Genomic DNA, 14,404 nt, shown 5'->3' with positions numbered 1-14,404 from the left:
ATAAATTTTCGAACGTTAGCAAATTCCAATTGTCATTGTGCAAAAGTGAATGGCTCAGCTTTAAAAAGAGGACTTGACAGTTCAACGATCAGAGCAACCATTGTCACAAAGTTGTCGCGAGTCGTGCCATTCAGTTGCTTCAAAAGTTGCGAGATTTAAAAATGTTTGCGTCAATTTTTGCACTTTTCCTGTTCTCCATGGTTCTTGCTACCGGTAAGAGTATATACAGCTGCAATAATTTTATTTTTAATGATTTATTATTAAAAAATCTGTTATTTTTTAATGAATGAAATTTGTAAATAATTTTAAAATTTTAATTTTGCTGAAATGATTAATGTTTGATCATTTGACGCTTTAGATAAGAATTTAAACAGGACAGACTTAAAATGCGTGGGACATGTTTTTCACAATGTGTCTCTATCCGCATATTATCCCGTGTTCGGGACGAACGACAAACGCAATCACTTGGATGATCGAGGAAAAATGTTGAATACTCTTCAGGTTTGTAATTCGCAATAGACATATCTTGTCAAAAGGATAATTTGCTAATTGTTCGTTTATGCTATACAAATTTATTTTAGGATTATCTTGATGGTCGCACTCGTTACGTCACTGTCGCCGGTAATTTGAGATCTGGTATTCCATATGGAACGAAGATATGCATAGAAAAGCTAAATGAGCGATTTGGAAAACAAGTATTCTTAGAGGTGCGTAAAATAATTATATTATATTTTACATTTTTAACAAAAGTGTTAGGGTTGATGATATTTTAATTTAATTTAATTTAATTTAATTTTTATTAATTTTTACACGTTTAAAAGTTCCAAAAAATTTATTTATCCTATGTGTGTATCCCCCAGATAAGAGATCAAATTGATTATGAAAACGATGACGTTGCAAATGATTTCTCGAGATTGGAAATTTGCGTCAGGACCGAGGAGGATACTTATGATACCTACGTCAATGATATCGTTACTATTTATGTATAATAACCACATAATATAAAAATTATCTCTGTGTGTGTTAATCTGATCAATAATAATATTAAATTATTATTTTATAATAACAAAGCTTTTTCTCTCTTTTTCTCTCGCATAAAATTGAATTAAATCATACTTTAAACAAGGATTGTTTACTTTATTTTTCCAAATATGTAACTTACGAAATAACATTATATAATATGAAATTATTCATGATGCAAAATCTAACGCTTAAGAAATCAAAATACACTACAAATCTTAGAAGATACAGAGGGTCTCGTAAATTGTACATCTATTTCAATAAATCACAAAATTGTAGTTTATAGATTTTCTTTGATCGTGTCATTTTTATGTTAGGTCGGTATAAAAATAATTCTTTATTTGGCAGTTTCCGTCCAATGAGGCCATGATTGTATCATCGTGTAAAGACTGTTTCCGGGACAGGCAGTTGCCCAGGTTTGTCGATGTCCAAGAAGTTTGTAGTCACTTTTTATTTCGCCATTATTCACCCCACGTTCGATCAATTTAGCTACTGCTTCTATCGCAGCCGCTTTTGGTGTTCGGTCTAATAAATGAAAAAGTATATTAGAAACATATTAAAATAACAAATTTGTACTATATCCAATATCGCTTACTACTATAGTCTCCAATAATACAAATTCCAATGCTCTTGCTGTTGAAAGGAATGGAATGAGCACCCTTTTTGCCCCAGCCGCGACCTTCGTAAACGTTTCCGTCTTCACCGACCACAAAATTGTAGCCAATGTCGGACCATTTTTTATTGTTCATATGCTCATTCTGGAAAGAAGATTCGATAATTACTACAGAGTACATTAGATTTATTATTTATTAAAATAGGCGAAATAAAAAGGCAAGATGTGAAAGGTTTATTTTATTAATAGAAAACACATTTGTCTTGATCTAAAATGTTGCTCGATTGAATCAGACCTGATTGATTGCGTGCAGTGAAGAATTAAAGATTAAAAGACTTGCTATTTAGAAAAGGTTTATGTTGTATTGATTACCTGAATATTTTTCACTTTCAACTGACAATTAGCTTGGGTCTCGCAACCGGAACCAGTCGAATGATGAATGATCACGTTGGGCACTGGTTTTATTCTAAGATTGGCAGCTGCTGATTTTGGTGCTCTAGCACCCCATTGTGCCCTAGAAATAACATTTAGGTCATCTGGAAAAACATTATATTAAATATTAATGAATTATTAATGAAAATTAAAGACTGTAATTTACAATATATATTGTACATATATATAAGCATTTTTTTCTGATTTCCACTCAAGAAAAAATATAAATATAAGAGAATATTTTTATAAATAGAAAAGAACAAAAACATTTCTTATTTACAAGTTATATTCATTTATAATTATCACATCGCAGCTTGAAGAAGAATGTATGACAAGCACTTATAATCATTTTACTGACGTAACAGCGATTATCTTGCGGTCAATTCTCTAATCGCGCGACTTTTTTAATAACTTATAATGCGAAGATTAACACACCTCTATTCTACTTTATGCAAGTAAATTTAACCACAACATTCATTATAGCTATTGCACTATTAATCAATCAATCAACAACAATTAGCGTGTAGCCCGTCAAGCATGAAGGAGAATAACGGCGGCTTAATCGATGAAGAAAATGTCAAATTAAAATGGAAAAAGCTCATTTATCAATACTGCACAACAATATTGCGATAACCTTCGTATCAGTGAGGTATATTTCAACACGTTAGCTCGATATCTCGAGAAATTACACTTTAGGAAGAAAATACTATATTTATACAAAATTTTACATCACTGTCATTGTGTATGCAAAAGTGATAATAAAAATTTTGCCATATCTATTGTCTATGCAAAGTATTCTCTTGCAGCAACAACTTTTTGCGCACAAATGTGAAAGATATATCTAAAAATTCCGGCGTCATGGACATAAGGTAAAGTTCACGGCTTGCATAAATAATATATTGAATGAAAATTACTGGCGGCAGTCTCCTGAACGACGAATGTTATGTAGACTGTTGTGGAAATCAACGTAGCCGTCGTCACGATGTACATTTTGACTTGCAAAACGATGAACTGATGCCACATAGGATAGTTTCGATACAATATATAAGGCCTCTTAATTAAAGATGTATTACGTTCGAAACATGATCTTTGACCGTATAACCGATAGCAAATGTGATGCATATATATACATGTACTTACACATGTACCTACAGCAAATGCATATATATATATATATATATATATATATATATATTTATATACATGTACATACATGCGGATTAGCAATATTCTCCCAACCGGACTTCCCCATGAATGTTTAACGAATTTGATGATTTATTTTACAAGTTACGAAAGAAAATGGGGAAACAAGAATTCTAGTGTCGATAATATTGTGCAATTTACATACTGAAAGAAAAGAAAAAAACGCATTGCCTTATTTCTTTTATTATAATATTTATAATTGTAAATGTTTTTTATTAATAAAATTTATTAACAAAATTTTGGAACAAAATTGATAACAGAAAACTTAATTGTTATATGATATGTATATAAGTGTATGATGTAATTATTTTTAAACTTACTATATTATAAGTGGAAATTAGAAATTCGGAAAATATGTTTTATAATATATATTTCTACATTTATTTTATTGTTCTTATAGATATTGATGTATATAGATAAAACGTCTAATTATTAACATAAATTACAAGCATAATGCACGATGTAAAAGACAATACTAATAATTATTTATATATTAAATATTAGAATTATTTTAAAATAATTATTTTATTATTTGATTGAAACATTATAATTATTTGTGTACATAAATAAATGTGAAAATAATAAATATAAAGAACAATATGTCTAGCTATTTCTTTGTATTTTATTTAAAAGGAACAGGCTTTTCTAGGAAACATTAACGATGCAGTTTGCACTTATATTAATCTATCAATAATGACGCATGCAGAACCAATATCGATAAATACGTAGCAACATTTCGACTTGATCGTGTTTTGATCAAAGTTTCAATTAGCACAAACGGCCAAACATGCTTAACAATTTGCAATTATTAACGATTCTTATTTCCTCTGATCTCCATGAACTTTGTACAAAAATATTATATGGTAATGCTAAGCTATGATTATGTTATGAGCGATATCGATTATCTTATCGATTTCACGTATCCAGCAGAACGATGTTCTTACAATGGGCATTCCTGGGAGATAATTAATTTTTATGATTAATTAATTTATGATTAATTAATAAATTAATGTCTTATTTTTTCAGTTTTATCACCCAAAGACGTTTAAATAGTTCGTTTTTTTACGCTAAAGTGACTAAAAAAGTCTGGAAAGCTGAACAGTTTTTCTTAAACATATATTATGTAATTTTTATGCAATTTATTTTAATGCGATTTTTTTTAAATGTATTTTTTGCCATTGTATGGATCGAGAAACCACTTTTATAGATATCTATTCTGTTATTTACATGATAACGCAATATAAATTCAATTGTTCCAATGTCCATAAAATTTAACATGCTGTTTATATTATAGCACACGTGCATAAAAAGATTTTATCGGAGTAATCTGTACGAAATTAATTTTCTCATAGGCAATCATGTGTAGTGCTATAATATTCAAATTATCATTGTCATTAATTAAATTTCCGAAGACCTTTAGAGAATAATTATCGTAACAAGTACAAGACTTTCACCCGAACTGGGACAAACACTGGCATTGCTCTTATTCGTCAAACTTGCATAAAAAATATTTATATCACTAAACATCGTTAATTTAATTTCTGGTTTATTGATACTTCGGATAATCTGTCATACGTACGCCCGTATACACACGCATTTCACACAGATATCTATATAGAAATGATCGACGAGAATATTTCAATGATAACAAAGAGAAGAGGTAGTAATGGTTATCTAGTATACTGAGATGCTATTACATTAAACAGCATAAGAGAGCGGAATCTAATTATTATTCTTCAACTTTACATTGTCTCTTTACAACTAGAAGACAATGTTATTAACATAATTATCTAAACCTGTGTCGCATAAAATAGGCTGCAAGACTTTTTTATCTTCTTTTTAACGAGAATGATTTGTAATATTGCATTTATAATCTCTTGTTACGTCAAATCTTCATTTTATACTGATTTAAGATTCAGATTTTTCGATCTTTTCATCATTCGATGTGTTGTTGTTCTCTACGATGTCATCTTTTTGCATCGTCGCGATGATGGTGCGAATGGGTATCGGATTCGCTGTCCAACGGGGAAGGGTAATTACGTACTCGTAAAAGCTCTGGCCAGGGCACTCCGTGTTCCGCGCCTGTCGATGACCGAGCACGTTGTACTTGTCGCTTATCTTGCCAAGTGAAACTCCGCAGTCTATCAGCGCATTCAGCGTTTTCAGGGCAGCTGAATTCGGGAGAAAATCTGCGAATATCATATATTTACGTGCGTCAAAGTAAATTTTTGTTAATGTCAATTTGTTACAAAATAATATTTTAAAGAATATGTTTGACATATTATTTTATATAAAAAAAAAAACAGATTTTTCTGATAAAATTTATTTGAAAAATAATATATGTATCCAAGTAATTTATTCTCAGGTGTAATAATTAACGTTTTTAAACAAAAGAAAAAGAAAGAAGAAGTTTAACAGTTATCATTTTTAATTTATTTTCTTTGAAAAGCATTAATTTTTTCTCAATAAAAAATTATTATTCTAATATTTACTCAGTGATATTGCAATTTCTCATATTATAATACTATTAAATACCGCTGAAGTGTCCTAAGATGCATATGCCGATGCTTTGGGTATTGTAACCAGGTGCATGTGCGCCGACGTAATCCCAACCGCGACCCTCGTAAGCGTTGCCGTCTTCGCCGATGAGGAAATTATAGCCAATGTCCCACCAGTGCCGATCGTCCATGTGGAAATTCTGATAAGATCTAACGATCGCGGAGCATGACTCTTGGTCATGACAGTATTTACGTATACCACCATGATGGATCACCACATACGGCGTCGGTGTCACTGACAGAATCTGAAAATCAAGGCGCTTCCTGGCCTTCCATTCACTTCGGCTGACGATCCTCGGGCATTCTGGAACCAAAAATCATCCGTCGTTCTCAATAATAAATATATTCCCGAGTTCGTTCGTCAAAGATTAAATGTGTTTGAAAGCAGAGCTAGTTGGCGCAAACCTCAAAAGAGTGCCTTTATTTTATTATTTTAAAATATAATATCGCAGACCTCAATATTTCATTTGAAACTTATGAGTCAGCTAACAAGTTAGTAAACACATTTTCAACAATTAGTTGCGCAATTGCAAATGTATTTCCACGTCGCACAGGATGATATTGTCCACGAGATACGATGCCGAGCAACGGATCCTCGAGTCATAAAATAATTTCGGTTCGAGCACTTTGCATTCCTGCAAGTGTAAAGACTTTTGCAAGAAGAATACTAACATAAGCAATTATCAAACTGTGCTTGTCGAGGAATGCGCGTAATTGTTTCCTATTATACCTCGCATTTTTTACTGTATTACTTTTTCAAACTGTATTACTTTTTCTTGATACGTTCGATAAATTTCGATAAACGTCGACATGACGCAAGTAGTTGAAATAGAACACGTTTAAAATATAAATTAAATAAAAATATGAATATGAATTTATAAAAGCACATGATTTTTATTTTAAAATGTGAATGCGTGAAAATATACGATTTTCTCTCAACATAGGAGTCGCAAATAGATTTTTCGAATTTTCGAGCATAGTCAATTATGTATTAATTGGTAGAAAATCGTACGAATTTATCTTACATCACGTTAGCATTATATTTAAATGACATTTCATTTTAATTTCGTTTAAAGCACCATGATGAGACATTAGAAAGTTGGGTACTAGTCACTGACGTCATAGCTAAATAATCGTAAAGTAGATAAAAAAGTTACAGACCTACGAAGTCACGCATTTATTATATCTCTCGTATCTAATCGGAATATTTCGAAATATTTATAAAAATATTTATTATGGCGACTGAATGTTTTGTTTGCATGCAGATGATTCATAGAGTTATAGTAACACACTAATGAGAATTCGCAAACTTTGAACTCGCCGACGATAGAATAAGAATTTGGCATAAATGCTTACTGATTTTTGTGGCAATTTTATGCTATTATTATATATTATTCGACGTTGTTATATTATAATAGAAACGTAAATATAATAGATTTGTTATCGGGCCGACCAAAATAAAAATAAAAGAGTGAGATGTTCATTGATACTTGTTTGTTTATATTTGAAAAAACGATTAGAGCCATTGACATCATTAAAAGGACTGAACACATAAAAACATCATAAATATCAAGAGTCACAATATTAGAAAATGTTGTAATTGATATAATATTTATTTACTGAAAATAATACGTCGTGTATATATCATACCAATTCTTATAAATATCAACTACGGTCTTTTACAAATAGTCAGTAGTGATCGTGTTTTGCTTAACGAAGGATCAGCTTAGAAAGTATGCCATATCTTTTTATGTAAAGTGTTTGATTTTTCGAATGGCTTACCAGTTGCATTGCCGAAATTCGCGCTGTCAATGATGGGAATGGCGAGCACCGCGTGTATAAGTGCCGAGATACACAGTGCGAGTAATCCGATAAGGTAAGAGGAAGACCTCATAATGCTTTGACACTGTTACAGCGCGTGTCAAAAGTGAAACTGGGTAGGCATCGTGTAACCGTGTCCGCTTTTAAACGAAAAACTGAACGGCAGTCGGGGATTCCCTCGGTGAGAAATCGCACGTCGAATCAACCCGTTTCGTCCCTTGACCTCGTCCCCTCTGTGATGCGTTCATCATAGCAGCGATGATGACTAAAAATGATGACAAAGAAATGAAAATTTTTGTTCGATTATAATGGAAAGGGTGCAAAATCATTATCTACGCGATAAAAAAATCAAATGTGCGATAAGATGCAGCGAGATTGATAAGATCGGCGAAATAAATAACATGATATAATAATAAATTACATCTCACCGTAAAAATAATTGTGCCATAAAGGAAACCATAAGCATGTATATAACAAGTTTATATATTAAAAAATAAATACGTGATTAATATATTTTTTTATGTTTTTATAAAGAAATAAATAGAAAAAATAAATAGAATAAATAAATAAAATAAATAAATAAAAAATAAAGTATATGTGTGTGTGTGTGTGTGTGTGTAAAATAAGAATAAATAATTTGTTATATAAGAACAAAAAGATAATATTTTACTTATTTTGCTTGTAACACAATTATTTGCATTAATTTCATATTTATTATTTGATTATCATAAAAAGGAAAAAGAAGATTACGGGAAAGTCTTGATTCAATGCGATAATTCTTATTAATTATATTTTTTTTTTTTAATGATATTTGTTACATCGTTTTTCTATGTGAATTAATGTTTACGTTATCAAGACACACTTGATTTGCACAGCGTTATCAAGTTAGATCATTTCTGATAAATAATATCTAGGAACTACGTAGATGAATCAATAATGACGATAATTACACATAAAATTATACTTATAGTGAATTGACTTTTTATTAAATTCTTTTTTGCTTTAATCAGTGATCGAATGTTTTTGGAGAAAAGCTTTTAATGTCAGAGCAAAATTAAAATAATTACATATTATTCTTAAATAAATGTTATCAATAATATTGATTAATAGTTACTTTTATACGACATACGCGCGTTTGCTATATATGTATGTTATTTTGTGGAACTAGGATACAAAATAATATACATATATGATTCCTGATATGAATACGTTGAACGATACAATTTATATCTACATAAAAAAATTTATGTATTTTACAGAAATATAATATAATTCAAAATTATATTAAAAGCAAAAATAAAAGTAACAAAGCATAGCAATAAAGAATAAAATAAAATAGATAATAGATAAATAGATATCGCGGTTTTCCATTCAGCACGATTGCTAATATTCCATTGATCTATATGGCAAAATAAAATATGTACTGTATTAATCGTACCATATGCAAAATTCTTTGTTTTCTTTTTCTATTTAAAATAATAACGAGGATAGATAAATCATTACTTGCGTTTGCCAACGATTCCGAGATAAGGACTCATTCAGAGTCGCCGAGTGGCAACAAACACATTTATTTGCTCATCGTAGTGCGCTGTCATAACTGTCGACTAATTATTTCCTGTAATCATTGGCGTATCTTTTATATCACGGTGGGCTTCGACCGAAAGAGCGATTCTGCTTCCTATATCAATAACTTGCATCCCATGTAAATCTGTTAAAAATTTAATGTTATTTACTATAGAACCCACATCAGAATTTACGAATGCATAAAACATGCGTATGGTTTTGGTGATAATTATTCCAAAAAAGGTGCCTGCGCAAAATACTTATTTTAAAAAATGGAAAAAAAAGTAGAAATCATTGTCTTAAATAAAATTGTGATAAAATTTTAAAAAATGGAAGAAAAGTAGAAATCATTGTCTTAAATAAAATTGTGATAAAATCATAGATGTAGGTGCGAACAGTGATGATACTATCAATAAAAAGTAGCGGACGATTTAAAGAACTGCAAAATAATTGCCATTATAGCTGATTACGCGAAATCAGTTATGAATAAAAAATATTGCTATCGATTGTAATAACTACTCGAATGATAAGATATAATATCTATTATATTGTAAGATCACCGAAGCCTTATGCAAGTCGCAATACAAAATTAAATTAAACAGTTTAAACTGGCTATAATTATGGCTATAATTTTTGTTCTTCTACAAATATGAATAGTATACATATAGTTTGAATAGAATAGAATCGAATATTAACACAAAAATGAAACAAAATTAAAAAAATTTTTTTTTTTCTTGTAAGGATAAATTATAAATACTACAAAATTTTCATAGAAAAATAATGGAACACATACATATATCATACATTTGACACAATAAGTCGACCTTGATGAATGCATTGTCGTGCAAATATATTATTGGAACAGAATAAATTTCTGCTGATCAATAAAAAATAGATAAATACAAATACTTTATGTAAATAATAGGTTTGAAAAATTTTCTCAATAAATTTATTTAGGATCTAGTTTTTTTTTTAATTAGTTTAAAAATATATTACATTATTATTTAATTATACAATAACTAATTTTTTAATATTTGATATTATAAATCGCAATGCTCGTCTTTTTGTACTGTAATAATACGATAATATATTCTTAATAAAATATATATGTTGTTATTTCTTTTGAAGAGAAAGAAACAGAAAAAGAGGAAAAAGAGAAAGGATCTCACTCTATCGTGTAATCTCTACATTATATAATAATCTTATAATTTGTGAATGTAGAAATTGTACAAGTGTCTGTTAGATGTCAGGATATTCAACAAAAATCTAGCAGATTACTAGCTTATCATCGATGTAAATAATAACATTTTGAAACATCGATGGTAATATCTTAACCAAAATAATACTTTAGTTTAATCAAACTTTTTGATTTCACATCTGAAATTTTGAAAAAAATGTTTAAATTTGGATTTGCAAAAACTGCAACTGACGCTAATAAAGGTACGGCTAATTATACTTCTGTAATGAATCAAAAGACACATGTGTTTATTCGAAATTTGAGGTTAGATTTTCATTGATTCGTTTACTAGCAAAATTTTGATTGTTGTCAATTTTCACGAAGCATTTGTTTATAAAAAAATTCGTTTGGAATTTAGAGGACAGTGATAAGAAAGATAAATTAGAATGGATTCCTGCTTCTAAACTCAAAATAACATCCGAACAAATCGGAACAAAATATGAGACGGATTATTATACAGAGACAAAAGTGTTTCCTGATTACAATCTAAAATTAATTCGCTCAGATAAAGTAATAAATGATTTGACTAAACATGATTGTCAGAATGTTATTGAGGCTGAAACACAACATTCCGATCTTATTCCAGCAAAGTATGAAGGTAATTTTTATAAATTAAAAATTATTTAAAATTATTTAAAAATATGTCCTTAAAGCTAACTGAAGAATTAAATTTTCCTGTGTAAAACTTTACACAGTTTAAATTAAAAATTAATTACGCAATATTAAGGCGGATTAAAAATCTGGGAATGCACATTCAATTTGGGTCAATATATATTGGAAGAGCAAATCGAACTGAAAGATAAACTCGTCATGGATTTAGGATGTGGCGCCGGCTTGATTGGTCTCATTGCTCTTCTTAAAGATTCTACAGTTCATTTCCAAGATTATGTTTGTAATTTATGTTATAATTTATAAGTGTCGCATTGAAAGGTGGACTATGGGTTGACGAAATAATTTTTGTAGAACGCAGAAGTGTTAAGATCTGTGACTATTCCGAACGTGCTATTAAATTTTGACGATCGTACGAATATTCTTACAAAATGCGAATTTTATGCTGGGGACTGGGCTTCCCTTACAACGTTATTTGACGATGATGAAAATAATAAATATGATTATATTTTTACAAGCGAAACGATTTATAATCCGAATAATCATAAAAAGTTATATGAGATTTTTAAGAGGAGATTGAAAAGTAATGGCCTTGGGTGAGTAGTACAAAGACTTGTCATATTTGTATAATTTCACAAATGCTATTATCCCATTAGATTTGTTGCCGGAAAAACCTATTATTTCGGCGTGGGTGGTGGAATGAGGCAGTTCGAAAATCTCATATTGAAAGATGGTTATTTCGATGTGAAATCTGTGTGGAGAAGTCAAGATGGTGATTAATGATAATCATAAATATATTTCTTTGTCGATTTAACAATATATCAACCATACACATTTTAGGAGTAAATAGAGAAATCCTGAGACTCACGAGAAAATCACGTTAAGAATATTAAATATTTGATTAGGTGTGTAATATTATCATGAAAGTATGAGGTAATAGCTCGGAATGTTGCACTTATTAACAATAGTATGATTTTTGTTGCAGCAAAGACTGATTTTTATATATATGAAAGTTGTTCATCTTCGCGCTTTCCCCAATTCGAATACAGCGATTTTTTCTATGGTGAAAGCCTTTCGTAAACCCATCCGTTTTCTCCTTTATGCACAAGTATATTGTCTATTTTCTCATTTGCTTTTGGACGTCTAAAGCGAATCCTGTCGTGAAGACGATCACTCTGCCCTTGCCAGAACTCTACGGAATGCGGTACGACGAGATAACCACCCCTGAAATGAATTATCTAAGATAAAATGATAAAAACTCATAAGTAATTTTTATGAATAAAAAATAAATAAGGATAATCTATATTTGGATAGTACAGAACATAAGTTTACATGACTCATTCATGGTAAGTCTATCAATGATAATAAATTCTATTAGCATTGCACAGAAACGACAGTGGATGGCAATATGTCATCCCATATGACTGTTAGTCTTTTTTCACTTTTATGTCTATTTCTCGATAAATTTTTGTTTAATTAAATTTTAAATAAAAACCGTTTTTTAAATAAAAAAAGTTCTTTTATTTAATAATATATATAAAAGAACTTATATATATATATATATATATATATATATATATATATATTATTAATATATTAATAATAATATATAATTTTTAATTATGTTGTTACTCACCAGCAATCGGGCCTTTTAACTTGACCTTCTGGAAATTTCGCCAGCAGCTCTCTTTCTTTTACAATAAGAGTCTGTCTACTAGCGATTACACTACTTTGTTTGCTGGATATAGATCCGATTTGATTTGCATACGGCCGGCTCTGAAAATAACGGTCCGAATCTTCCGCTGATGTTTTCTTTGCGATACCTTCGATACGTACCTAAAATATTTGATAACGAAAGATTATTATAATAACGAAAGAGTTAATTAAAAAGAGAAATAATTTTATTTATAAAACAATGAATATAACGTACGCTTCGTTTGAGAGATTCCCAATAAAAGGTTAATGCCGCGTGTGGATTTTCGGCCTGAAAATAAACAGAGTAGTCCGATTTCCATTTCATGTTTGTGTAATGTAAATGTCAATTGTCTAAACTTACTAGTTCACGGCTTTTTCTACTATCGTAATTTGTGTAAAACTTGAAGCCTTCTGTGCCAAAGCCTTTTAACAACACTGCGCGCACAGATGGCACACCGTCTCTGAAACAATTGTCACGTTTATGTTTTTAAACAGGATTGTGTTACTGATTATTTACTATTATTATGATTATTTGTGCAATTTTTGCAGTCCATTAGTATGATAATTGACTGTTTTATTTTTTTCTTAGGCGCAGAGTACTTTAGTTGTATTTACCAGACTGTAAAATATTGCCTATTGTATCTATTGACAGGTCTTGTTTTTCTCATTGATGCATATGTTTCACTTTATTATAATATTATAATAAGATTATTATATAATTATATGCTTACTAGAATTAAAATAATTTTTTTTGATATTACCTCGTTGCTGTCGCGAGAAACATTGCGTTAGGTTCCAAAATTTGCGGAGTATTGCAGACTTCCTCGAACCAAGCTTTAAATTGTCCAATGGGTTCTTTACTAATTAAATTATCTTCCGTGAAAGTTTCATTTTTATCTTTGTATTTTATTCGCAGATCTATGGGAAAAAGTATTCAAAATTTAGACATTAAATTTAGACATTCAACATTTCAAAAATTTTGGAGCAAGAGAAAAAATACTCAAAAATTTCAATTAATTTTTAAAATATTTTAATTTTTATATTTTTGATTATTATTTTTATATTAATTATATTGACATAACTATTTTACAAATTATATAATTGAAATAAAAATATGATTTTATATGAAATAAATTTCAATAATAAAAAAGTATCAATTAGAGTCAAATTGCAGATGTTGATGGATAAATATTTATGTACACTTACGAGAAAAACGCGCTTGTGATTGTAAAAATTTCTAATTAAATATATCATAAATATATCGTTATAATAATATTTGAAATTTTTTGATTTGTGAAATTAATAAAAGGAATATATTCTATTTGCCATGATACAGGAAAGAAGCACGACACAAAACTGACAATTGTGATAGTTATTGATTCCTACCTCCTATATCAACGGTGAAATGCTGGTTTCGGAGCGACATGTCACTGCACACTACACACTCGTGAACTCGACTATAGAACACGGAATAGCTAATCGACTTTCGACACGAGTGCGACTGGCACCAAACGCGCATGTACACTGCCAGCAGAGCCGATGCATAAATAGAAAAAGAATGACCCATCTTGACGTAATCTCACGTTATCTTGACGTAATTCTGATAATGTCAGGAATTCCACGTGACAGATTTTGCAGTGATGAATTTTAAGC

The 14,404-nt window shown here is 29.9% G+C and overlaps 4 protein-coding genes across 4 annotated transcripts; 2 read left to right on the top strand and 2 right to left on the bottom strand.

Moving 5' to 3' along the window:
- Positions 1–84: 84 nt before the first annotated feature.
- Positions 85–1,126, top strand: LOC126857468 (uncharacterized). Its single transcript, XM_050606922.1, has 4 exons — positions 85–213; positions 359–501; positions 582–707; positions 861–1,126. The coding sequence occupies exons 1-4, from the start codon at positions 162–164 to the stop codon at positions 987–989; spliced, it is 450 nt and encodes a 149-aa protein (XP_050462879.1). The 5' UTR covers positions 85–161; the 3' UTR covers positions 990–1,126.
- LOC126857485 (uncharacterized) lies at positions 1,117–7,780 on the bottom strand. The gene is made up of 7 exons (XM_050606947.1): positions 7,609–7,780; positions 5,804–6,130; positions 5,181–5,457; positions 2,980–3,152; positions 2,006–2,169; positions 1,616–1,778; positions 1,117–1,545 (listed from the first exon to the last, which is right to left on the bottom strand). Exons 1-7 carry the CDS (start codon positions 7,718–7,720, stop codon positions 1,358–1,360), a joined length of 1,404 nt encoding a protein of 467 aa, XP_050462904.1. The 5' UTR covers positions 7,721–7,780; the 3' UTR covers positions 1,117–1,357.
- Positions 7,781–10,493: 2,713 nt separating this feature from the next.
- LOC126857458 (histidine protein methyltransferase 1 homolog) lies at positions 10,494–12,124 on the top strand. Its single transcript, XM_050606906.1, has 7 exons — positions 10,494–10,650; positions 10,806–11,045; positions 11,175–11,335; positions 11,411–11,652; positions 11,713–11,828; positions 11,897–11,961; positions 12,042–12,124. The coding sequence occupies exons 1-6, from the start codon at positions 10,605–10,607 to the stop codon at positions 11,938–11,940; spliced, it is 849 nt and encodes a 282-aa protein (XP_050462863.1). The 5' UTR covers positions 10,494–10,604; the 3' UTR covers positions 11,941–11,961; positions 12,042–12,124.
- Positions 11,833–14,404, bottom strand: LOC126857457 (pyridoxine/pyridoxamine 5'-phosphate oxidase). The gene is made up of 6 exons (XM_050606905.1): positions 14,138–14,404; positions 13,513–13,669; positions 13,113–13,212; positions 12,987–13,040; positions 12,693–12,892; positions 11,833–12,280 (listed from the first exon to the last, which is right to left on the bottom strand). The coding sequence occupies exons 1-6, from the start codon at positions 14,316–14,318 to the stop codon at positions 12,115–12,117; spliced, it is 858 nt and encodes a 285-aa protein (XP_050462862.1). The 5' UTR covers positions 14,319–14,404; the 3' UTR covers positions 11,833–12,114.

The sequence above is a fragment of the Cataglyphis hispanica genome, chromosome 21, assembly GCF_021464435.1.
Source record: "Cataglyphis hispanica isolate Lineage 1 chromosome 21, ULB_Chis1_1.0, whole genome shotgun sequence".
In the NCBI taxonomy this organism is placed as follows: Eukaryota; Metazoa; Arthropoda; class Insecta; order Hymenoptera; family Formicidae; genus Cataglyphis; species Cataglyphis hispanica.
The sequence above is the reverse complement of the archived record's forward strand: the minus strand, read 5'-3'. Positions and strand labels throughout refer to the sequence as shown.

Bases quoted from the DNA above. Each gene is read 5' to 3' on its own strand.
- LOC126857468 (XM_050606922.1), top strand. From the start codon at position 162: ATGTTTGCGTCAATTTTTGCACTTTTCCTGTTCTCCATGGTTCTTGCT. The intron at 214-358 runs GTAAGAGTATAT...TTGACGCTTTAG, and splicing joins CTCCATGGTTCTTGCTACCG to ATAAGAATTTAAACAGGACA. The intron at 502-581 runs GTTTGTAATTCG...AATTTATTTTAG, and splicing joins AAATGTTGAATACTCTTCAG to GATTATCTTGATGGTCGCAC.
- LOC126857458 (XM_050606906.1), top strand. From the start codon at position 10,605: ATGTTTAAATTTGGATTTGCAAAAACTGCAACTGACGCTAATAAAG. The intron at 11,046-11,174 runs GTAATTTTTATA...CGCAATATTAAG, and splicing joins TATTCCAGCAAAGTATGAAG to GCGGATTAAAAATCTGGGAA. The intron at 11,829-11,896 runs GTGATTAATGAT...TACACATTTTAG, and splicing joins TGTGTGGAGAAGTCAAGATG to GAGTAAATAGAGAAATCCTG.
- LOC126857485 (XM_050606947.1), bottom strand. From the start codon at position 7,720: ATGAGGTCTTCCTCTTACCTTATCGGATTACTCGCACTGTGTATCTCG. The intron at 5,458-5,803 runs GTATTTAATAGT...TGATATTCGCAG, and splicing joins CATCTTAGGACACTTCAGCG to ATTTTCTCCCGAATTCAGCT. The intron at 1,779-2,005 runs GTAATCAATACA...TCTTCTTTCCAG, and splicing joins TGAAAGTGAAAAATATTCAG to AATGAGCATATGAACAATAA.
- LOC126857457 (XM_050606905.1), bottom strand. From the start codon at position 14,318: ATGGGTCATTCTTTTTCTATTTATGCATCGGCTCTGCTGGCAGTGTAC. The intron at 13,670-14,137 runs GTAGGAATCAAT...TTTTTCCCATAG, and splicing joins TTTCACCGTTGATATAGGAG to ATCTGCGAATAAAATACAAA. The intron at 12,281-12,692 runs GTGAGTAACAAC...AATTCATTTCAG, and splicing joins GTTAAAAGGCCCGATTGCTG to GGGTGGTTATCTCGTCGTAC.